Raw genomic sequence first — 26,084 nt, forward strand, 5'->3', positions numbered from 1 at the left:
CAGCACACTTTAGGAAATATGTAGAGCAAAAAACTGGTACAGGCTGTTTTAAGGGTGTGCAATCTAGAGAAGCAAGTTATTTGATTGTTGTTTGTTTTGTTTTTGTTTTTTTTTGAACTAGATATCAGCTTACTCTTACCATCACGCCTTTGTTTATTCAAACGAGCACATGATAACTTTTAATTTGTTTGTACTGTGTGCACAACCCAATCTCACGGGTAACAACTGTTTTGCGAGGTGGTGATTTCATATGGTTTTTTTTAAACATTTTTATGAATCCGAATTGAAAATCAATAGCAGCATGCTTTCTGAAACAAGCATTGGCGTTGCACTTTGTAAGAATGCTTTTCCAATGAAAAATTCATGAGATTTTCATGGGTGAAATGTGACCATGGCTGCATTTTTTTCCCAGGCTTCATTCCATTTGTTGTTTGTGTTCTGGTTCCAGACATTGAATCCTTTTAATCTGACTTAAATTTGATTGTTCCTTCCATATCGATTCTCTTGTGCTTTCAGTTTGTGTCAGGTGTTTGGCAGCAGGCCATTGCCTTTGCTCTGGCAATACATAATCAGCCTTGAATTAACTGGACATTGGGAATCTGGGGTCGAGAGAGTTTAACAGACTAGAGGATTTTGCATTGTTGGTGTTTACAAGTTGAGAGTCTTCTTTATAAATGAACTCTCCATGCACTAGGGCTTTTCATATCAACATTGGTTCTTTGGCTAATGGACTGTGGCTCAGATTGATTATGCCATCAAATGATTCACCTAAGGCCCATTTAATTTCTGTTCTTATCTAAAGAGAGAGCAGGTGATATGAGACACTAATAGATTTACAATGGCTTTACATGCTGGATAGTACATAGAAGTCGAAGGAGGATAAATAAAATTCAGAGTAGTTCATAACTCATTGAACTCTGTGCTTACATCATCATATCTACTACAACCTCTCACATAGTAAGGCAAGTTGAGGCACATGAAAGATAGTGAAGATAAAGCAGCGTTTGTCCTAAATCAAATTTAGCAATTCACTGAGACATTTACAATCTTTTGTAAAGGAATAGTAAAGGTTCATTTGTTTGGATTTGTTAGGTAGGTCACAACAGTGAATTTGGCTTACCAGAGTCAACAAATGAGCACCGCTCTTCCTTTTTTTAAAAAAAAATAAGCTACATTTAATTTTTTTAAAACAAATAAATAACAATAAATTACAGCATTTAGTATTTTTCTTCAGGAAATGTGAATCTAGTTTGCATTTAAAGGATTTTATCTTCATAAAATGGTATTCTCCAAAGAGAAATGACAGAAAAATGGGGAGAATGTCATGAAAACATTCACTGTTTGCTCGTGACTGTTCTTCCTCATTGGCTCACTTTTATTTACATTACTTGTTTATCCTGAGCATTGCAGAAAGTGCAAAGTGATGAAGTGAAAGTTTAGCCATTAAGTAAACCTTTTTTCCACTAAGCTTTTGTGTAGAAAAGAAGAGGGGGATGTGTCTCTGGCATTAGTCTCCTAGAATTTCAAGGAGCTGGATCTTGGCAACTATTCAGAGCAGCTAAGGGGTGAAGAGTTTCGTTGCAAAACGAGATAAATCCGTTTTTAACATTTTTGTCAAAACATGTTTATTATTATGTTATCATGTTATTATTTTGTTTTATGGTGCTACATAGCTGTATTTTTTAAGTTATGAGGGTTTAAATAAAAAAAAAACAACTGCAGTTGAATTGATATTAATTGGAATGCACAACCAAAAAACAAGATTTTTGAAAAATTAAAAAAATGGATTTATCTCGTTTTGCAACGAAACTCTTATGAAGACTCGGTCTGTGAGGCCTACAAACCTAAAGCATCACAGGCTGAAATCATCTGTTCCAATTCAGCTATGAAGTCTTCTGCCCACCTAAAACTGCTGTCCATGGTTAGTCTGAGTGAATGGTTAAAGCTTTGTTATTGTAAAAAGAAAAACACTGGGTGTTTCTTATAAACGAATCATGGCTGTCTGAGTGCGTCAGACTGAGAAGAACCACATTAGTGAGGCCTATATTGTGACTAAATGCACTATGTGACTCAGAAAGAGCTCTGGCTTAACTTTGGAAGTTTTAATACTGTTTGGGGAAGTGAGCATTAAATCACAAGATTGAGCACAAATATACTGTTATATATGTAAAGTTGATTATATTTTATTTTGAGTATAGTTTCGTACAAACATAAAACATACCTCAACTCACATGATGAAGAACCATCATGCATTTGTTTTTTTTAAATCCATACAAATCTTATAAGAACATCAAAAGTGCAAAATTTCAGAGCAACATCAAGTAAACGTCTGTAAAATGGCAACTTAGGAATTATAAACGTTACATTTCCCTCAAGCGTCAGTCTGAGTGATGTGTAGAAAATATTTTATTTTGTAGTTTGAAAATCATAGTTTAGGTTCAGTATTAGGAAAACAATTCACTGCTAAACTAATAAATTACATTAAAATGCAAAATTAAAATTATTAAATTCCACATGTTGTATATTTATACTTTGTGCTTCTATCAAAAAAAAAAAAAAATGCCCCACTTTAAAACAAGTAAAAACCTCTAAATGAACCAAATTTGATTGCCCCACTGTAAATTCTGTGTTAGTTGGTCATTCAAAGTGTATCATTTAAGGGGCATCTAAAGGCACCATGACTTCTAAATTGACCTGCTACACTGTTGTGTTTCAACAAAGTGTTTGAATGGAAAACTTATAAAACTATAAGACGTTTCGTGTAAAAAAAAAAAAAAAAAAAAAAAAAACGAACATCACATTAGAGCTGACATCACACCTCAAATCTCATGTGACATTAAGTTGAAGAACAGAAATGTGTTAAATAAAGTGCATGGGTTATCGTAATATACTGTCTGTGTTAAAATATGATGATGAACACCTGTAAAATAGCGGACCTTAGTTGACATAGTATGTGCAAATACGATGCAGAAAAAATTTAAAGTTCTCATGAGATACTAATAAGGCACAGAGATGAGAAAATGAGTCTTTACTGGCACTTCAGGCTCATAGGATCATTCCTGCATTGTCACAGGTAAGTATATCATTGGGTTTAGCCTGTCCAATCTGTCTGTGAAACTGTCCTTGCTTGTGTGTCTTCCAGCAATGCACATTTTGCCCTAGAGTTATACTCTTTATGCTTGGCATCTGGGTAAAGACGGCCCTTGATAATGGTGTGACAGCAGTACTGGACAAATTGAGCTCTTGTAAAGAGACGAGTCCGCTAAACACATCTGGGCTCAACGTCTTGAGCCGGCTGTTGTTTGATAAGTCTAAGACTTGCAGGTTCCTCAAACCCCTGAAAGCACCTGGTTGAATCAGGGTCAGGTCAGACAGGCCGCTGAGAGACAGGTGAACCAGTTCTGTCAGTGAATCAAAGGCCCCTGCGTCAATGCTGGAGATGAGATTCCCGTCCAGGTTGAGATACTGAAGTGGGATTCCGTTAAGCGCCGGTACCGTCTTCAATCTGTTCCCTGCAAGCATAAGACTTTTGATGTACAGCGGATGGCCAGGCGTCTTCCTGGTAATGGAGGTCAGGAGGTTTCGCGACAGGTCCACCATGATTGGTATATCCTGTGCCCTGGTGGTGAAGAGATCAAGGCTGAACTCTTTGAAGCGGTTTTCACTCAGGTCCATCTCAACAAGAGGGAGTCCAGTGAAGCAGCCATCACCAAGACCTTCAAGCGCGTTGTTGCTCAAGTCCAACGTCTCCAGGTAACGAAGTTTAGAGAACGCTTTGGGACTGACATGTGCTATGAGATTGCTGCTTAGGTCCAGACTGACCAAGGTGGTGTAGCCCGGTCCGGAGAGCATTGAATCGCTGATGGAGGTGATGGAGTTTAAAGAGAGGTCGAGATGGGAGGTGTCCAGAGGGATGGGGACAGGAGCATTCCCGGGGCCGATCCTGCTGCAGTCCACTTTGGTCAGGCTGAAACTGTCGAAGAGGCCGAAGCTCTCCACCTCACAACGACACTGCGGATGGCAGTTCTTCACTGCTCCCATGACAGCCAGGCCAAGCAAAGAGAAGATGAGACACGGCAATGTGGCCATTGTGAGCTAAAAAAAAAACAAACACACATTAAAAGGGTTTAATTTCAGTCATGAACGTCCCAAGCATTACCAGAAATCGTTCTCACGAAAATCGATTGAATTTAAAAATGTGTCTAATGGTCTTGCATGGCATATGTTATCATCAAAACTGGATTATAATCCACTTCAGGGGCCTTTGAGAGGTTTGAAGAGATCAGAAGTCACTCATTTACATGTGTTAATTCTGTAAACCAACGAAGCCAATCAGCTGGACGTACATGCTTGTCACTCTGGGTCTGTTTATTCATCCTTTCCGCTAAAAGTATAAATATTCAAGCTACTTCTCTTCTCTTTAGTGCAACTTGATGAGCCCCAATTTTTCCACACCTTCTCAAAGGATTTGACCTAATTCTTATGATCAAAGAGCCTATTAACTTTTTCAATTACAGTGACAACTTGTGATTATTACCAGGGTGCAAGGCTTTTCTCATGGAGAATTTAAGACCTGTTAGCACATAATATAATGAAACTCAAAGACTTTGATGCTTTAATAAATGCAAACCAGTATTAGCAATAATTAAGTCCAAATAATTGTTGTACATCGCATAATATCTATATTACCAGGTTTACTTGTGAAATAAATAAAACAATAAATGTCTAAATTTCTGGTAATAATAATTTATTCTAATATGTTATTCTGGTTATTCAGTAGTCTCTCATACTCACAGAAAAAAAGTAATATGTTAAATATTATTAATTTAAAATAACCATTTTCTATTTAAATACATTTTAAAATGTAGTTTATTCCAGTGATGGCAAAGCTGAATTTTCAGCATAATTACTCCAGTCTTCAATGTCACATGATCCTTCACAAATCATTCTAATATGCTGATTGATTTGGTGCTCAAGAAACCTTTCTTCTTCTTATTATTATTATTATTATCAAAGCTGAAAGCAGTCTTAATATTTAAGTTCAAAAGAACAGCATTTATTTGAAATACAAATATTTTGTAACATTATAAATGTCTTTACGGTTACTTTTGGTCAATTTAATGCATCCTTGCTCAATAAAAAGTAGTCTTTAAAAAAAAATTAAAAAAAATTTGAAGGTTAGTTTAGGCCTATATATTGCTTTCATATTGAATAACTTGAATTACACATGTAAATACTTTACATTGATTACTAAAGAAAAGACTATATGTGCAAAAAAGATTACACCATTATTCTACACATAAATATCTGAATCTTGCTTACGCGTTTTCATGAAGCACGCAGAAAACTTTTAAAAAAGCAGGCAGAAGGTCTATGTGTCACACAGGCGGAGATGTTCTGTACTGCTCCAGCTGAAAACTATAAATGCTCTGCCACGCTCTGACGACTTTTGTTGCCTGACCTCCCTACCCATGTGCTCTTTGTTTAACTAAATGACATGAACTTAAACCTCTTTCAACATTTGGCTCTACAAGCAATACTGCTGAATCTGGGCATGGGTTAACCTGATTACAAAACAGGTCAAAAGGGACTAGTTCACACGAATCATAAGAATGATGTAATGTAAGACTTGTATGTAAGACTGCGTGTACTGGTATGGATAACAATTTACAGAACTAGCACACCAGGTAAACAATTACCTCTTATGTAATTGATTGCATAATAGGTACAATGAAAACACTTTGTACACACTAGAGTGCACACTAACAACTATTTAGAGAGTTATAACTATTTATTTTTAAACATTTGAATAACACAATAGCAGCCATGCTATGAGAATGTGGTACCAAAAAAAATATATAAATGTCTTTGTGACCATGCAACTCTAAACACTGTCAAGTGTTTTAAGTCATCATTTACTCACCCTGATGTTGCTCTAATGCTGTATGCCCTTTTATCATTTTCTAGCCACAGATGGGACCATTCTGTGATACTTTTGCATCTGGTTGCTTTTTACTGCCATCATATGGACGTGAGTGCCCGTAGTGTTGTCAAAAGTACTGACAGTGATAGCAAGTCAGTACTGAAATTTTAAAAATATGACTCTTTGAGCAGATTCGTAAACACCTCTGATTGGCCATTGTGTTCACAAGCTCATCAGATATGTCTGTGATTGCCTACGATGATCAACGCACAGAAGCATTTGAAAACACACGTAAGTGTTTGAAAGTAGGGCTGTATGATTATGACAAATCATAACTCATGATAATTCCCTTGAAATTGTAATAGTGAATATTACAGGGATAGTTCACCCAAAAATGAAAATTCTGTCATTTATTACTCACCCTCATGTCGTTCCACACCCGTAAGACCTTCGTTAATCTTCAGAACACAAATTAAGATATTTTAGTTGAAATCCGATGGCTCCATGAGGCCTCCATAGGGAGCAATGACATTTCCTCTCTCAAGATCCATAAAGGTACTAAAAACATATTTAAATCAGTTCATGTGAGTACAGTGGTTCAATATTAATATTATAAAGCGACGAGAATATTTTTGGTGCGCCAAAAAAACAAAATAATGACTTATTTAGTGATGGCCGATTTCAAAACATTGCTTCATGAAGCGTCGAAGCATAATGAATCAGTGTATCGAATCAGCTGTTCAGAGCGCCAAAGTCACGTGATTTCAGCCGTTGGCAGTTTGCCTCACAATCTGAATCATGATTCGACACACTGATTCATTTATGCTCCGAATCTTCCTGAAGCAGTGTTTTGAAATCGGTCATCACTAAATAAGTCGTTATTTCATTTTTTGGGCGCACCAAAAATATTCTCGTCGCTTTATAATATTAATATTGAACCACTGTACTCACATGAACTGATTTAAATATGTTTTTAGTACCTTTATGGATCTTGAGAGAGGAAATGTCATTGCTCCCTATGGAGGCCTCACGGAGCCATCGGATTTCAACTAAAATATCTTAATTTGTGTTCCGAAGATTAACGAAGGTCTTAAGGGTGAGGTTTTATTTTTTTTTTGTAATTGCGTCTTTGAACGTTTATGTAATTGTGGCATCTGTAATTGTAATCATGATTAGAAATTCGATTAATTGTGCAGCCCTAGTGTTTTGAAAGCACCCATGTGTATGTGTGCAAGCACTCGGTGAAGAGCGTCACTGATGTCTATTTACAACATGTTTTGGAAGCATTGATCTTTGTAGCCAATCATAGACACATCTGATGAGCATGTCAACACAAAGGCCAATCAGAGGTGTTCATGAATCCGCTCAGCACGTATTTTTTTAAATTTCAGTTCCGACTTGGTATTGCGGTCAATAATTTTGACAATAGCGAGCGGGACATTTTGTGGTCAGAAAAAGAAAGAAGGGCTAAATATGACTATTTGTTCAGGATATAGAGACAGACTTGGATATAGACACAATCTCAGGCATGTATTTCCCTTTCTGCTCTGGTCAAGATGTATTCCTCTTCAAGTTAACATTTTGCTAAATATTTATGCCAGTCCTACTCTCTTCTTAGGAAATGAGCAGCATTTCCTCATTTTAAGAGAAACGTTAATGTTGCTAACAGGGCCTTGTGAAAGCACTGAAAACCATTTTATTTATTAATTCTGTATTTGGTAATGATTACACATATGAAACACTAAGTTTAGAACATTCAAAATGAATGGGATTTGGAGGCATGTGTGACAGGGGTTATGAACTCTCCAGGTGTTGTACACCTCCCACTGTAAAACTGTCCCTCCTTAGAATGCCTGAAGTCTGAGTGGAATGTATTTTAAGAGCAATCACTGTCAGTGGTTAGCAGCTACATATTTAAACCATTTATCTTTCTCCCCTTTAGTGAGTCTGTGAGGCTCGCCCATCGAGTCAGTTTAAATGTACTTTGTCTTTCCTGGAGTTAACATAGCCAAATGAAAACTACAGTACAAGAGAACTAAAGTTGGTCCTTAACCAATTTAATTAGACAGCAGACATCCTAATCCAATAAAGCTGAAAGAATGCAGTACTTTAAGGGAGGTCAGATTTAATGGGAGCTTAATGTCTCAAACAGCTCAACTTTTGTATGCCAGGTATTTTCTGTGATGCCAACTTCACGGCAGCACGTAACCTTGAATTGCACGTTAGTGACATTTTATGGTGGTTGACTACAGTACAGTTGACATAATGCAGCTTGCCACCCATATCCTAGAAAGCTCAAGCACACTGCACAGCATTATCTCAGTTTTATGCAATATAATGTAGCACTTGTGATCCCTAGAACAAGAAGAAGTGAAAACAATATCTAGTCAGGAATAGAATATGGGTCATATGTGAATTTCTAGTAGCATTACTGATGGGTTGCTATTTTATTCAGGTCTACTGACAAATGGCACCATTTGGTGGGTCTTTAAAGAGTAGCACTTAATAATGCTAATGCCTCTCCCTTCAACAGGAAACAACATTATTGCGCAATAGTTTGTAGCCATTCATTCAAGTGAGAGAAACAGCAATTTAAGCTCAATTGCAAATAAACTTTACATTTCGACATTTTTACATAAATTTAACGCCATCATCATTATTTATTAACTGTGAATATCATGTTTATTGTTGTATTTTAATGAACATTTAAATTTTGTATAAAGAATAAAACAATAGTTAATATTTATTTTTGAAAATTCTTCCGTGCAAAACAATATTGGTTGATTTCTGATGTCTATATATGAAAAGACCGTTCTATTAATTTAATTTAACGAATTGGTTTTGGTTCAAAGTCTAGTGACTGCATATCTTGACAACATTGTGGGTATCATATGTGCTGTCTAGGAAGGCAGCTCACTCACTAGGTTTTGAGACGCAGCCAAAATCTCTGCTTTGATGGTTACACTCACATCTGTACTCAGTTAAAAATACAAACGCAATAAAAACTTTGTAACAGCTTGACAATGCTCAACAAACGTGTAATTGCCACGACGCCAGAACGCACAAATATAACGTTAGGCTTTTCGGTGTCCATGTCTTTACTCTTTATTACGCAAACTACTGGAGATGAAGGAATCAGCATTCATTGTGATTTTGTCAGGTAAAAAGGACAATATAAACAAACGCCAACAGTAAAACAGGTTTGTGAGACACAGGAGAAAACTTTTTTCTTTTTCATAAAACTTACCATGTGCCGCGACTCGTCTGTCGGAGAGCTTTTACTTTTCCAGGCCAGCATCCGAAAAGACTTCAGTTTTAGTGATTGTCATATCCAAAGCTTTTTGTAGTGGGGCAAATGAGCACGTCTGCGGTATTGTTTGGGTTGTGACTTTGTCGATCTTTCTATGCTACAGACTCGCCGCAGAGGATGAAGCGATAAAAATCCACCGCAAGCGGAGTCTCGTCTAGAGTTTCACTCACTGATGATAATCCGCGCCCACCACCGTCTAGACGGGTCGAGCTTCAACAGCGCCCTCAAGCGGCGAGCTGATACTACTACAGTCACACGTGATTTAAACACTGCATACTGGGGGGTTGAATTATTTTATGATTCCAGGCATGTTTTTGTTTTTATTATTAAATAATAATAATTTTTTTATTAGTAAATAATACATTTATACTGTCACTATACTAAAGCCAAAGCAAATGATAGTAATATCATCTAATTAATATTTGCCTTGTATCAAAGGAAAGACATGCCTAACTCTAGTGTGTATAGCCTATATCCCTGACAAACTCCTAAGGGAAAAACTCCCAAGAACACTATATGCACATTGGGTTTTTTATTTTTCACTGTTAAAAATGAGGGCTGCCAACAACAATCATGATTAATCTTGTCATTTCCCACCAGTAATAATATTATATTCAAAAATCAAAAAATGTTACGCCAAAGTCCCTTTTAACACAAGTCATTTCACTCGACGGCCATCTTTGAAACGCCTCTCGGGCATCCTGGGCATCATGCAGCTCCAAAGCTGTTTGCCAAGCTTTCGATTAAACTTCATATTTGAAATCAACAATGAAATCTGACAACAACTGTCTCATAATTTTTTTTTTTACGCTCGAATCATGACTAAAAACCCTGTATGTTTATGCTGGATCAAGTTAATGCGCATGCGCAGACCTAAACGCGCGTCTCTTGTGCCTCATTTTGGAGGCGCGTGTCTGACTGTTTCTATAGAAACCGGTGCTTCGGCGATTGGCTCTTATTTAGAAGGCGGGACTTATTCCGCCATATTGCGCATTACACTTTTTCCCATTCAAAACAATACGAGTGACACGTCTTGTGTTATTCTATAATCTTTGCGCCTTCCCTATTCAACTAACGGATAAAGCTTAAATGATCTTTTTTTTTCTCGTAACTTAAATACGGAAGGCGGGCTGGTGGAAGCTAGATATTTTACTTCATAACTTGTTAAATATGGATTTTTTTTACACAAACGCATCGTTTCGCTTCAGAAGGCCTTTATTAAAGGGTTAGTTCACCCAAAAATGAAAATAATGTCATTAATTACTCACCCTCATGTCGTTCCTCACCCGTAAGACCTTCGTTCATCTTTGGAACACAAATTAAGATTACATAGCCAGTAATGACATTTCCTCTCTCAAGATCCAGAAAGCTACTAAATATATTTTTAAATCAGTTCATGCGAGTTCAGTGGTTCTACCTTAATATAATAAAGCGACGAGAATATTTTTTGTACGCCAAGAAAACAAGATAATGGATTTTCAACAATATAGTGATGGGCAGATTTCAAAACACTGCTTCTGAGCTTTACGAATTGAATCAGTGACTCGGAGCGCCAAAGTCACGTGATTTCAGCAGTTTAGCCGTTTGATAGGAGATCCGAATCACTGATTAATATATCTCTGTGTTCATCAGAAAGAAGAAAGTCATATACACCTAGATGGCTTGAGGGTGAGTAAATCTTGGGGTTATCATTTGAAAGTGAACTAATCCTTTAAAAATAAAGGTTCTTTATCAGTATTGACGGTTCCATGAAGAACATCTCTGGAATCTTTCCATTGCACAAAAAGTTCTTTAGATTATTACAATGTTCTTTACAGTAAGAAAAAAAAAATGGTTATTTTAGGAAGTGTTTACTGAAAGTTTCTTTGGAAAACCAAAAATGGTTCTGGCATTGCTGCGAAAACCCACTTTTGAAACCTTTATTTTTAGGACTGTATATGTTGAATTTAAGGAATAAAAAAAGCTCCATGCTTGTTTATGATTTTCCAGTGGATTTAAGTCACAAAAACAACCATTTACTTGTTGGAATTCTTAACAAAGCTTCTTTATGTTTTTTCTGCTCTTTGCAGAGTTTCTAAACAAATTTATGCAGAAGAAGTGAAATAAAGATTCAAGATAAGGAGCGCAAGAAGAAGGAAATGAAGAGCACAACAGTGATTATAGAGGAACAGGAACTGTAGTAAAGTTTTAACTTTTAACTTACAATCAAGCTTACAATCATAATTCTTTTTCACCCACTAGATGGCAGTACAATAAAACAAAAACTATCGACTTTCAGAGGCCCCCATTTCAATGAAAGTAAAACAGTCATTTTAGTTATATTCACAAATATTATAAATTGTAACAAAAACATTAGAAAGAAAGTAGTATATGAAATGCATCTTCAATAGTGGTTAGTTAATTAATTATGTCAACCTAGCCAGCCCTACTAAAATCTATACAGATATATCAATACAAACCCAGTAAATGTTTTAAAGGCCAAGACCCTTTGGTTTGTTTCCTTTAGATGCGTGCAGCAGACTGCTGTATTATTACCTGTAAGTGCTTTGGGTTGTGGTTGCTGAGTTTGCATCCTCTGTTTCTAGTTGTAGGGCAGAGGTGTCAAGGTGCAACTTTTAAGAAGCTCAGAGGCTTATTGGATAAGGGTCAGCACATCTCTGTCACCCTCCTTCCTTTCCCTCTCTCACTCTCACTGCACAAATCACCAGAAAATCTCTACAGTATCCTGAAGGCAAACATACACAGGCCTACATTGATGCCCAGGTGCATTAAGCTCCTCAAGCAAATCAGAAATCCCAAAAGTCACATGATCAATCAGAAAGTCAAGACTAAATGCAACGTTGCACAGCAAATGTTTCTCCTATGTGAAACAATGAAGATTTGATACTGATCACACAGTAAAACAGCTTTTGTTCCATAAATGTTTATCTTTACCAGGGCTCTGTAAACCATAAACATTGTGCTAATAGTCTAAATGAGCTCAGAGAGACCTCAGACGTGTTCTCAAAACACGAGGTTTAACTGACGCAGGCAAATTTAAGAGAACTCTAGGGATCATCCAAGGGAGCGCCCTTCGTTAAATTTAATTATACCCAATACACCTTGTGCAAATTCAATTGAAGGGGGCCTATCACAACTACACCAAACAAATGCTTAATTACACTGCATAAACGCTTGTGCGCCACGGGGTCTCCATGGCGAGGTGGAAATGAGACCTTGCCTTAAATATGAACCTTAAATAAGAAAGATGAGAGCTTAAAATGTAAAAATATACTATTTATAAAGTTATTTTGGTGTGTTTGTGTAGCTTTAAGTGTCTGGAGATTGTAACTCTTGAACAAAGATATAGTAGTTTGGCATAAAGTGTTATGTTTGTTTCTTTAAAAAATGAGAAGTGAAGGTGTTTCATAATATGAATATTTGAAGCTTTTGTCTGCAAAATCAGGCAAATCGTTGTCATGTGATCACAAAAAAAAAAAATAAAAATGGAGAGGACCTATTTAGACTCGAGTTCAGGTCAAAAGAGTAACCCTAAGCAAACTTATTCATCGTTATGGTATTCATAAATAATATAAGACATGTTCTTAATAATAAAACATTTTTGAAAACTTATTTGAACATATTTTACTGTTTTGAAATAGGCCTATACAATTAGCATTAGCATTTGTTTGTTGTTATTCACATAATTTCAAAAATCTTTACACTTACATAAGTTTTGAGACAATGTCTTCCTTTTATCACCAACATAAAAAAAAATAATATATAAAATTAAACTTATGTTGTTAAAAATCACTTAGTAGTAAGGCGTTATATGATTGGTTCAGTGCATTTAATTCTTCTTGGCGCATTAAAATGTCTTCGTCTTAATGTCTTTATAATGTCTTTAACGCTTGTGATGGCTGTACGCCATTATGTGCATTAACAATATTTTATTTGTCCTCAATTTGTTTTAAAAAAGTAACTAATTGATTTCATGTCAAGCTCAGTCAGTAAAGGTGGGTCTGAAGCGTTAACGTATGTCTGCAATCCTCTTATTTTGTCCCTGACCAAGTATGGATTAGATTCATCCGCGGGTCACTTTCAAAGGACTTTCATTGAATAGAGAAACATCTAGGCCTCTTGATATTTTCAAGGAGATTTATTTGAAACGTTTATCGCCTTTTATTTTATTTTATACTATAAAATGTATTTGTTGTTTTTTAAAATCGTTAAGGATTACAATAACCTGCGATATAACGAAGCTAAGGTAAATAAGTTAGTCCAAATCGACAAAACCATCGAACATTTTTGTACAGCAATAACAGTGAAGCTGGAAAATGTTACTGAAAGTTAGGTGTGAATTGTGAAGGTGCAGGAAAACACTTTTATTGATGACTGCAGGCATTAAGCAGCTCTCCAGGGTGCTTAAGTTGAATCTCCCAACGCCTCTGACGAGCTTCAGCAAACTGTTGTTTGTGAGCTGAGATCTACTCACATTTATTTATGCCCACGGAACGACTGATGCTGGAAAACCGTCGTGAAAGATGACCTTGTAACTCTATGAAGGATATAAATCTACCATATGAAATAAACCACTGGAAGAGGAAGGTAAAACTTTTTGGAAATATTTTCGTGCATCAAGAGGCCCATATGAATAATGGTAAGTTCAATTTCTAAATTTTATTTTACCAAGTAATGTGTTTCAGTTTGTGCACTTGCATAAATATAAGTATGCTAGGATTTTTTTTTTTGTGTATTTCTAGTGTATGAAGCTAGATTGAAAAAAGCAATAAAATAATAATCGAAGATAATATAATACTATGTAAAACGTGTTTTTAGGTTAAATCAACATTCCTTGTCGAAAACACATACTACTATGTTCTAAATGTTTAGAGTTTAAACTCGATTTTCTTCATCAGTAATTGCATTTAAAGTGGACAAATGAACTTGTCACTTCAGGTGGTAAATGTGGCTTTGATTTTATTCAAATTAAACAAAAACCTTTAACTCAATTTTTCAATAATTTTAGTGAGTTGAAATGTTTACGTTGTGTAGAAAACATACTATCTATAACAGATAAGTCCATATCTATCTATCTATCTATCTATCTATCTATCTATCTATCTATCTATCTATCTATCTATCTATCTATCTATCTATCTATCTATCTATCTATCTATCTATCTAATCTCAATTTTGGGGTATAATATGTCACAGTTTACTTTATTTTGCTATCCTCGGTTACATAAAGGAACTATAGTGTCCTGCACCCACTAGTAAAAATATATAAAAAATGTCCGAATATTTTTTGGTTTGACCGTATAATTGAATGTTTGGCCTTAAAAATAATGCTAAAAGTGTGCCATGACTTCAGTTCATATCTAATCTGCTGTTTTCCAGGTGTCTCTTTGTGACGTCCATCTCTCATAACGGCTTTAAAGGAGGACAATGCAACATATTCACCTCCCATTTGGAGGTGCTTTATGGGAGTTATCCAGTTACCCCTGCTGCCCCATCCTCAGGAGCAGACACAGCCTCTCGACGCTTCCATTTTACAGCATTACACTATGGATCATTCTTGGTGTGTTGACATTCCCATGCTGTGTCCAATGCCTGATTTTCAAAGTAGGAGTCCTGGGGCCTTGGAACTGTGACCCTTATTACTCAAAAGCACTTCCTGCCATTGCGTCCAGACTGGCTGTTAGCCGCATAAACGAGGATTTTAGTTTAGACCTGGGCTGTACAATGGACTTTGTCATCCTTCAAGAAGCTTGCGAGACATCAAAAGCATTGACCTCGTTTGTACAATATGAAAACATAGTTGATGTATTTTTAGGCCCTACAAATCCAGGATACTGCAATGCTGCTTCACTCTTGGGCAAGAATTGGGACAAGTCTATATTTTCATGGGCATGCATCAACTATGAGTTAGACCGGGTCCAGGGCTACCCAACATTTGCCCGAACTTTACCATCTCCGACGCGAGTGCTTTTTAACGTGCTTAGGTATTTCAGCTGGGCTAACATAGCCATCGTGTCTTCTAATGAGGATATATGGATTGACACGGCTGCCAAATTGGCTAGTGCTCTCAGAAACCAGGGCCTTCCTGTTGGCATCGTTGCGTCCATGGGGAATAATGACACTATGTTGGAGAACACGTTGATGAGCATTCAAAACGCAGGGAGGATAAAAGGTAAAGTGTTTTGGAAACAATATATATATTATATATATATATATATATAGTGCTGGGTAGATTACTTACAAATTGTAACTAGTTACTGATTCCAAATTACATGACAAAAATTGCAGTAATCCATTACATTACTTAAGGTAATGTAATCTGACTACTATTACTTACTTTTGACCTTTGAATACAATAATTGTGTACCTTATTGATATAAAAATACAAAGAGAAAGAAAATATATTTCATTCTTTGCTATCAATAACATGAAGTGCATTAAATATTACATTACATTAGGGTTTCCCACACTGGGGCTTGTGATGAAACTGCAGGGGGGTTGTGAGTTTACTGAAAAGCTATTAATGAAATCATAAAACAATAAATAAAAACAATCCAAACAAAATGCTTGATAAAAAAGATGAAATATTTGTTTACCTGCATGTCATGTGACCATTAACCATTATTTTTATTGACTTAATTTTCATTTTTACCTAACTTATTAACTTAAAATCTAAGGGTGTACTTCAAGTAAATATATTAGGCCAAAGACATTCAGCTGACAAAAAAGTTGGGGAACCCCTGCATTGCATGTAAATATGAAATGACATGAAATTTATACATTTTAATGTGTTTGAAAGACAAAAGCCTTCCAGAAACAGTAATACATGGTTAAATGACTCACTGAGTGATAATAAGAATGTAAGAATGATTTCAGTAATGCTATGAGGGTCTCAGTTTTCAGTGATAGATCGGTTCATTACTATTGGCTGGTCTGTGTAATTCCACAAACGTGGAAAACCATTTGAACGAATATAAAAAGTAGGCATTGTTTAGAAATAGTAGGGAGAATCAATAAAATATGAAAAAATTAATGCCATTGTGCGAATAATATGTAATCATGTAATCAATAAAAAGTAACTGTAGTCTGATTACAAGTATTTTAAAATGTAATGTAATCTGATTACAAGTACTTATTATTTGAAATCTGATTATGTAATCCAGATTGCATGTAATCAGTTACTACCCAGCACTGTATATATATATATATATATATATATATATATATATATATATATATATATATATATATATATATATATATATATATATATATAGTTTTATTGTCTACTTTATGCATTTGTACGTATAATTGGAGCAAATATATATACTGTATTTTTTTTTTGATTGAAACCAACATACAAATGACTGCTTACAAAAAAACCCCCAAAAAAACAAGCATAGTTGTAATTGGACTTTTTACTCAAAATCCTATAGGTAATGAAATACAGCTCATATGACAACTAGCCCCTATATGTTATGATTAAGCGGATGACTTCGTCTTTCATCACTTTCACTTTATTTTGATAGAATGGTCAGAAAGAGGTATATCTTCAACAAAAAACAAAACAAACAACAAATATATGCATTTATTTATACTAATTTAAATAAGGTATTTTTATGATAAGATACAACCTACTGTTTAGACTGTATATGAATCCTAATTGCTTTTAAAATTCAAATCAATTTATTAAATTTTTATGTGTGTTTCAGTCATTATTATGTGCATGCATTCAACGCTCATTGGAGGAGAGCAACAAACTTCTTTCCTGATGAAGGCCTATGACATGGGATTGACAAATGGTCAATATGTGTTTATACCGTATGACACGCTCCTGTACAGCCTGCCCTACTCCAACACAACCTACTTCCCTCTGCAAAACAACACCAAACTGCGCAAAGCCTATGACGCTGTGCTCACCATCACTGTGGAGTCTGAACTGATGTCATTCAACGAAGCGTTCGATATGGCCAAACGACTTGGAGAACTGATAGTGTCACAAGAGCCAGAGCAGGTGTGGACGGTGCACTTTGACACATTTATGAATCTTATTTGTACACTCAAATGAAACGTTTGATTAAAACATCCTGCTACATTTCAGGTATCTCCGCTCTTTGGTACAATCTACAACAGCTTGTACCTCTTTGCGAAGTCCATGCACAATGCCAGAAGAGCAGGCAAGTGGTTCTCCGGGTCCAACCTGGCCTTCTTCACGAGGAACGTCACATTTTCCGGGTTCAACCAGAACATCCGCACAGACGCCCAAGGGAGTGGGCAGACCAAATATGTGATCTTGGACACTGATGGTTGGGGAACTCAACTGTATCGTTGTTTTCAAGTAGACATGACTTTGGACATGGTGCTGTTTGCTGGCAAGTCCATAAATTTCCCTGCAGGTTCACCTCCACCATCAGACTCCAGCTGCTGGTTTGACCCTAATGCCATCTGCACAGGAGGTACAACAGACACACACAGAATTCTACACATTTTGCACAGTTTTTCTTTTGAACTAGAAACAGATATTTGACTTTTAAAGGTGTTTTATTTCAGCTTAGAAGTCACACACATTTCTCTCAACTTGTATATATGTGTATATGTTGTCATAGTCACAGCTGTTGTGTATAAAGCTTTTTAATTGTCATTTTTATGCTCAATATTTTGGGTGAATGATCAATATTAAAAACTATTATTATTATTATTATTCAAAGTCAAATAATATTAACAAATGTTTTGCAAATTATAATATTAAACATTGATATTATTATTCAAAGTCAAATAAATTTAAGAAATATTTAGTATTTTATGCTAGAAATATTGTTTTTTTGTAAATTATCAATATTAAACATTGATATTATTATTCAAAGTCAAATAATTTCAAGAAATATTTAGTATTTTATGCTAAAAATATTGTTTTTTTTGTGCAAATTATCAATATTAAACATTGATATTATTATTCAAAGTCAAATAATTTCAAGAAATATTTAGTATTTTATGCTAAAAATATTGTGTTTTTTTTGTGCAAATTATCAATATTAAACATTGATATTATTATTCAAAGTCAAATAATTTTAAGAAATTAAATTATTTTAAATTTTTAGAATTAAATTATAGTTAAATTAGCAGCTATATTTAAGTGTTTTTAAACAGGAAACTGGTATTTTTATGCTCAATATTGTTTAGGAAATATCAATGTTATTATTATTATTATTATTATTATTATTCAAAGCCAAATAATTTTAAGGAGTAATTAATAATTAAAATTAAACAGTCTCCTTTTTACTTGTAATCAGTTACATTGTTGTTTTTATATGACCGCTGTTAACTGATGAATAGCATTTTAAATAGTATATAATTTGTAACTTATATGCAATGTGTTTGTCAGCTAATTCATTCTTTTGTGTTTTAGGTGTGGAAATAATATACGTCATCATAGCGTTTGTCATTGTCTTCGTTATAGTTCTTGGTAGTATTGGCCTAACTCTCTTCATAAGGTAAATTTGCTTTGGTGGTTTTGATAGAACCTATTATTTATATAATTTTATGAATATATATAGAAGGTACAAGAAGTTGTGCCTGATCTTGTCTGATCTTTGTAGGAGGCGAATCCAACAAATCCAGCTGATTAAAGGGCCCAACAGAATCCTGCTTACGCTTGAGGACCTGACCTTCATCAACCCGCAGCTGAGCAAGAGGGTATGCGTCACCTTACCTGCTGCTTTCCTTAAATTGAAAATGTTATACTATATTTTTTACATTTAATATGTACTCTTTGCTCACAGAAAATCACCCTTGAGGATCTTGAGGATTCAAGAAGTTACCTTGAGGAGAAGAGCACAGGTGATCTGTCCCGCTCTGTGAATAGCATGGCAACGGCTACACATGAAAATTCAAACGTGGCTGTCTATGAGGTGACTTCATGTGTCATTTCATTTTATTTATTGAACACACCTTTATAACTTGACCCAATTTTTAACTTTCCTGTAGCTAAAGCAGTAAAGACTAAAGCAAGAAATGATTAAATGTTCAAGGAATAGTTCACTTTCGAATGAAAATTACCCCAAGCTTTACTCACCCTCAAGCCATCCTAGGTGAATATGACTCTTCTTTCTGATGAACACAATCAGAGAAATATTAATAAATATCCTGACGCATCCGAGCTTTATAATGGCAGTGAGCGATACCAACAAGTATGAGCTGAAGAAAGTGTCTCCATCCACATCCATACATCATAAACATACTCCACATGGCTCCGGGGGGTTAATAAAGGTCTTCTGAAGCGAAGCGATACATATATTTAAAACAAAATCAATATTTAACAAGTTATGAAGTAAAATATCTAGCTTTTGCCAGATCGCCTTCCGTATTCAAGTTACAAAGAAAGTCTAAACTGGCGTCACTTGCACTTTTTCCGTTAGTTGAATTGGGAGCTTTTTGAACTGCAAAAGTTTTACACTTTCTTCGCACATTGAATATGGAAGGCAGTCTGGCAGAAGCTAGATATTTTACTTCATAACTTGTTAAATATGGTATAAAAATATATATATGTGCATCATTTCACTTCAGAAGGCCTTTATTAAGTGAGGAGTATGTTTATGATAGATGGATGCACTTTCTTCAGCTCATACTCGTTGGTCCCAAGTGACAGAATTCTTCATTTTTTGGTGAACTATCACTTTAAATGCAATGTAAGTCGCAGTGGATAAAAGTGTCTGTCAAATGTTAAATGTGAGTTGTTTTATCTTTGCAGGGCGACTGGGTGTGGCTAAAAAAGTTTAAGGAGGGACATTTCAAGGAGGTTAAACAGAGCACCACTAAGTTTTTCACCAAGGTATGGGCTCTAAACCTTTAATTTAAAAATAACAGTTTGGTATGTGCTTGTTTTTTGTGTGACGGTTCCTATCACATTTATAATTCCCAGATGAAGGACCTACGGAATGAAAACGTCAATCCGTTTTTGGGGTTCTTCACTGATTGTGACATGTTTGCCATCGTCACTGAACACTGTTCTCGGGGGAGTCTACATGACCTCCTTCGAAATGAAGATGTCAAACTGGACTGGATGTTTAAATCCTCCTTATTGTTGGATCTCATCAAGGTACTTTTGAATGTTATGATGAATATTATTGTAAACTTTTAAAAATCTCCAGATCATTTTCAAATCCATTCTGCACTCTATATAATATCGTTGTCTTTGTCAGCATTATAATCTGATGGTTTCTGTTACCCATCCAATAGGGCATGAAATATCTTCACCACAGGGAATTTCCTCACGGGCGCCTGAAGTCTCGTAATTGCGTAGTTGATGGACGTTTTGTCTTAAAGATCACTGATTATGGTTACAATGAGATTCTTGAGACCCAGAAAGCTCCAAAGGAGACCCCACCTCCAGAGGGTATGGGTATTTATTTTTTAAAAATCTGACTTATTTACAATGCAATTCTTACTTTTATTCCATCTAATTCCCTGATATATATAAAAAAGACATACTAAAGCAATTAATTGTCTTTCAGATCTATTCTGGACAGCTCCTGAATTTCTCAGAGATCCTGAAAGTCCACGGAAAGGCACTTATAAAGGAGATGTGTACAGCTTTGCGATTATACTTCAAGAAGTAGTCGTAAGAGGAGCACCGTACTGTATGCTCGGCTTGTCTCCTGAAGGTTGGTTGTAAATGAACTGTACTTAATCTAGTTAGGACAGTGGCAATGGACAGTGACTAACAGGACAGTGACATGTTTATTGTATCAACAGAGATAATAAGGAAGGTGAAGAAACCTCCGCCTATGTGCAGGCCCACTGTAGCTCCAGATCAAGCTCCACTGGAATGTATCCAGTTAATGAAGCAGTGCTGGAGTGAACAGCCTGATAGAAGGCCTCCTTTTGATCAGATCTTTGATCAGGTGAGCTTTGAGTGCATTGGCAAACAAAGTAACAAGCTTAGGATCTAAGGAACTTAGATTTTAAAATGCTTGCTTACTTTGTATAAGGATTCTACAGTATATTGTGCCAGCCTTTTTGTTTTAATTTATTATTTTATTGTATTTAATTGCTTGTATATTTAGTATATTTCATTATGTACATTTTACAGTTGTTTTATGTTATTTTATTATTATTTTTTATAATAATAATTCATATTTTTTTGTTGTTTTCTATGTTTAATATTTTGTACATTTCAAAAACACTATATTTTAAAAGTTTGGGGTCCATAAGGATGCATTAAATTAATCAAAAGTGACAGCAAAGACATTTGTAATGTTACAGTACAAAAGATTTCTATTTCATTCATCCAAAAAAAACAAAAAATCCTGAAAAAAGGTTTCACAGGTTTCAACAAAAACAAAAGCACCAAATAAGCATACTATTTCTAAAGGATCATTTGACACTGAAGACTGGAATAATGATGCTCAAAGTTCAGCTTTGCATCACAGGAATTTAAAAAAAGAAAACAGTTACTTTAAATTATAATAAAATTTTTACTCTATTTTTGATTAAATAAAATCTTGGTGAGCATAAGAGACTTCTTTCAAAAACGTTTTGAAAAAAAAATAAAAAAATAAAAATCTTTCAAGCCCCAAACCTTTGAATGGTATATTTTATTTCTAATATGACAACATGCATCTCACCGGATAGCACTGTGTACAATTTTCATGAGCATTACAAATAAACACACTTTCATTAATGTTTCTTCCCATAGGTCTAAAAAACAACTATATTACATCTAATGATTTTTTTCACTCACAAATATTCACTCATAACACTTTTTTATTTTCTGCCCTCAGTTCAAGCTCATCAACAAGGGCAAAAAGACCAATATTATCGACTCCATGTTGCGGATGCTGGAGCAGTACTCGTCCAACCTGGAGGACCTGATCAGGGAAAGAACAGAAGAGCTGGAGGTAGAGAAACAGAGGACAGAGAAGCTTCTGGCTGAGATGCTTCCTCCGTGAGTGTTTTCATACACCAGCACACTTCTCACATACTTAATTTGATTTTTCTCAAGTAAGACGTGTTCCTCGATCAATATTCTTTCTATCTCAGTTTAAACTTCTTTTCAATTTTCATTCAGTTCTGTGGCAGAAGCTCTGAAAACCGGTGCCTCTGTGGAGCCAGAGTACTTTGATCAAGTCACCATCTACTTCAGTGACATTGTAGGCTTCACTACCATTTCATCCCTTAGTGATCCAATTGAGGTTGTAGACCTGCTCAATGACCTTTACAGCCTATTTGATGCTGTGCTGGGCAGCCACGATGTCTACAAGGTAAGCTTGGATCAGGGTTATTACAGGGTTATTACAATGTTATTACAGTTTTGTGGAAATCTATGACAAATACCCGAAACTGACTAAATGGTACCCCAGACAGTCGTGTAATGTAAGAAGAACAGTGATCAGACGACTTTGAAAATTGCCCAGTGTGTACCCGGCATAACTGAAACTAACACAATAAAAAACTATTTTTGTTGCTTAAAATAAAATAAGTTGACTGAAATAATTGAAATAAAATTAAATAAACTGAAATAACTAAAACTGAAATAAAAATGGCTTATATGTCCAGGTCAACATGCCGAACAGCAATCGATTTCCATGAAAAGACATTTAACTCTTCTTCATCACAGGTTGAAACAATTGGAGATGCCTACATGGTGGCCTCGGGGCTGCCGAAGAGGAACGGCAACAAGCATGCAGCCGAGATTGCCAACATGTCCCTGAACATTCTCAGCTCCGTGGGAACCTTCAAGATGCGGCACATGCCAGAAGTTCCGGTCAGGATACGGATCGGCATTCACTCAGGTTAACCTCTAAATCTCCAGCTGTTTTCATCTGCTTAGTGGTAATGTTATGAAAAAGCTCTTGCAATGCTCATGTAATCTTTTTGACAGATTATATTTCATTGTCCAAATATGTAGTTCTGTCCCACACAATATTGCATCCTTTATCTTATCATGTTTCTTCTCTATCCAGGGCCATGTGTTGCTGGAGTCGTGGGTCTAACTATGCCTAGATACTGCCTTTTTGGAGACACAGTCAACACCGCCTCTCGTATGGAATCTACAGGGTTGCGTATGTTCCATTCAGAATTTTTTCTTTGCAGATGTGATATACTAATCTTGTACTGTCATGAGAAGATCTGTTAATGAACATTATTTCCATCAGCTTACAGAATTCATGTTAACATTAGTACAGTGAAGATTCTCCACTCACTGAACGATGGCTACAAAATAGATGTTCGAGGAAAGACTGAGCTGAAGGTACCAAAAAACAAACACTTTCTTTTAATAATCATATTAATTAAATTATATTTGAACTAAATTATTTTTGGACATACCCTGTACTGTCCATAAGTATGGGGTCAGTTTGATTTTCTTTTGAAGAAATTAATATTTTTATTCAGAAAGGATGCATTAAATTGATCAAAAGTGACAGTAAAAACATTTTTAATCTAACAAAATATTTCTATTTCAAATAAATGCAGTTTTTTACTGTTTTCAAAATTGATCAAAAGTGACATTTTTAATCTAACAAAATATTTCTATTTCAAATTGATCAGAAGTGACAGTAAAAACATTTTCAATCTAACAAAATATTTCTATTTCAAATAAATGCAGTTTTTTACTGTTTTCAAAATTGATCAAAAGTGACAGTAAAACATTTTTAATCTAACAAAATATTTATATTTCAAATAAATGCAGTTTTTTACTGTTTTCAAAATTGATCAGAAGTGACAGTAAAAACATTTTCAATGTAACAAAATATTTGTATTTAAAAAATAAATGCAGTTTTTTTACTGTTTTCAAAATTGATCAAAAGTGACAGTAAAAACATTTTTAATCTAACAAAATATTTATATTTCAAATAAATGCAGTTTTTACTGTTTTCAAAATTGATGAAAAAATAATAATAAATCTTTCTTGTGCACCAGTTCAGCACATTAGAATGATTTCTGAAGGAACATGTGACACTGAAAACTGAAGTAATTTTAAATTTAAAATGTTAAATAGTAAAATTAATATTTTAAATGCTTGCTTTCAAGAACATTAAACTTACTCAACACTTTTAAAATTTACATTATTTTTATTTATTTTTTTTAGGGAAAAGGCATTGAAGAGACATACTGGCTTGTTGGAAAATCTAATTTTACTAATCCTTTGCCAAAACCACCAGAGATCAAACCAGGGTAAGATTTTAATCATATTTAACCATTTATTTTACATATAAACATTTTTACAATATTTTAAATAAGCTTAGCATTTAAAATATTGTAAACATATATACATATATGTAAAGCAGTGCGGCCTTTTCATTATATTGCACTTTATTTTACTCTTTCCAAATAAATTACTGTACTTTCAGATTAATTTCTGTTCTTTAGAATAATTCTCTTTGTACTTATGAATGGGATACTATTTACGGATTGGATAATTGGATTTATGCATCAGGGAAGACAACCATGGTTTGAGACCTGAGGACATTGAGGCTTACAGGAGAAGGAAAGCTGAGAAAAAGGCATGAACCTGTAACCAATTGCAAGGAGGTAGTACCTTGCATGCTGTGCTGTATTTGTCGTGGTTAGGTTGACTTCTGGTGGGTTTGTGCCGTGATGATGGTGTTGATTGTGCTGGACTAATTGCTTGTCCGTTTATTCATGCATGCTGTGTATTTTTACAGTTGTTGTGAAATGCATCCCTTACAAAGTCCTAAAATTAATGCTGTCTGTCGTCATCATTTATAACTTTCTACATCAATTTTCATCTTTTAGAGATAACTGGCAAGAAATGGTGACGGAGGAGGTCAAGACAATATTTCGCAAGGCCAACAGACAAGTGGACAAGCCCAAAATCTGAGAAGCACAAGGAAGGATGTTAAAACTGACGAAGAAGGAAAGACACATGACAAGTTGCATGAGAGACACAAAGGACAATACGAGCATGTGTGTTTCACTGCAGCTTACAAAAAGACTACTTTAATAGGATTGATTGTCGTCTGTCTAATCCGACTCTGCCCAGCGCAGCAGAAACAACAGAGCTAATTAAATGGCAGCTGAGGAACAGGTAGCCAGTGAAAGTGTGTTTCTTTCCCAATGTCTAATGCTATCACACCTGCTCTGTTTTGGCCACAGAGTGGTCCCATGTGCATCCCATACCAAAGGCGAGTACATGTTTTTTTTTTTTACAGAGGTTTCACATTTTTTGTTTTCACACATATGTTACTGTTGGCATGGGGGAGCTTTAATTGATTTCCTTTGATCATCTCTAACCAAAAAACAATGTAGTGACATAATCAGATTTGGTGAAGCTTAGTGGACATCTGTTGCTAAGACCAAATGCGATATTCTAGTGATGTTTATGCAAAAGCCAAATTGACTGAGGGTGGTTGATACCAAGGAATTACAAGGCTGCTCTTAAAGGGTTAGTTCACCCAAAAATGAAATTTCTGTTATTAATTACTCATCCTCGTGACGTTCCACACCCCTAAGACCTTTGTTCATCTTTGGAACACAAAATAAGATATTTTTGATGAAATCCTAGAGGTTTTTTTAATCCCTCATAGAAAGCAATGAAATTACAATCATTCGAGGTCCAGAGAAGTAGTAAAAACATCGTTAATATAGTCAACATGACTACAGTGATTTAAATTGTGGCTTATATTGTGTTCCAAAGATGAACAAAGGTCTTACAGGTGTAGAACAACATGAGGGTGAAGTAGCTTATAGTGACAGAAATTTCACAATTGTGAAATGTGACTGTGTGTATGCTGATTAACAAAATGAAATGCAATAATTCTGTGAGTTCTATTAATTTATGCAAAAATAATTATTTATACTATGCAGGATACTTCATATTAGTTGCCATAC

General features: G+C 35.1%; 2 protein-coding genes across 3 annotated transcripts; one reads left to right on the forward strand and one right to left on the reverse strand.

Annotated features, from left to right (window-relative positions):
• Positions 1-2,764: 2,764 nt before the first annotated feature.
• On the reverse strand, positions 2,765-9,385 carry tsku (tsukushi small leucine rich proteoglycan homolog (Xenopus laevis)). 2 transcript variants are annotated; one of them, XM_067365033.1, is made up of 2 exons: positions 9,171-9,385; positions 2,765-4,095 (listed from the first exon to the last, which is right to left on the reverse strand). In XM_067365033.1, exons 1-2 carry the CDS (start codon positions 9,219-9,221, stop codon positions 3,046-3,048), a joined length of 1,101 nt encoding a protein of 366 aa, XP_067221134.1. In that variant the 5' UTR covers positions 9,222-9,385; the 3' UTR covers positions 2,765-3,045. The 2 variants fall into 2 exon arrangements, with proteins under 2 accessions (XP_067221134.1, XP_067221135.1); XM_067365034.1 differs by lacking the exon at positions 9,171-9,385 and adding an exon at positions 5,323-5,850.
• A 5,275-nt stretch (positions 9,386-14,660) lies between these two features.
• On the forward strand, positions 14,661-25,074 carry gucy2f (guanylate cyclase 2F, retinal). The gene is made up of 18 exons (XM_067365085.1): positions 14,661-15,405; positions 16,946-17,247; positions 17,335-17,689; positions 18,640-18,724; positions 18,830-18,926; positions 19,013-19,141; positions 19,981-20,061; positions 20,152-20,328; positions 20,469-20,625; positions 20,744-20,893; positions 20,985-21,133; positions 22,013-22,176; positions 22,300-22,492; positions 22,849-23,023; positions 23,195-23,293; positions 23,387-23,481; positions 24,322-24,407; positions 24,990-25,074. Exons 1-18 carry the CDS (start codon positions 14,661-14,663, stop codon positions 25,072-25,074), a joined length of 3,324 nt encoding a protein of 1,107 aa, XP_067221186.1.
• The last annotated feature ends 1,010 nt before the right edge of the window (positions 25,075-26,084 follow it).

This window comes from Chanodichthys erythropterus, chromosome 17 (genome assembly GCF_024489055.1).
Source record: "Chanodichthys erythropterus isolate Z2021 chromosome 17, ASM2448905v1, whole genome shotgun sequence".
Classification (NCBI taxonomy): domain Eukaryota; kingdom Metazoa; phylum Chordata; class Actinopteri; order Cypriniformes; family Xenocyprididae; genus Chanodichthys; species Chanodichthys erythropterus.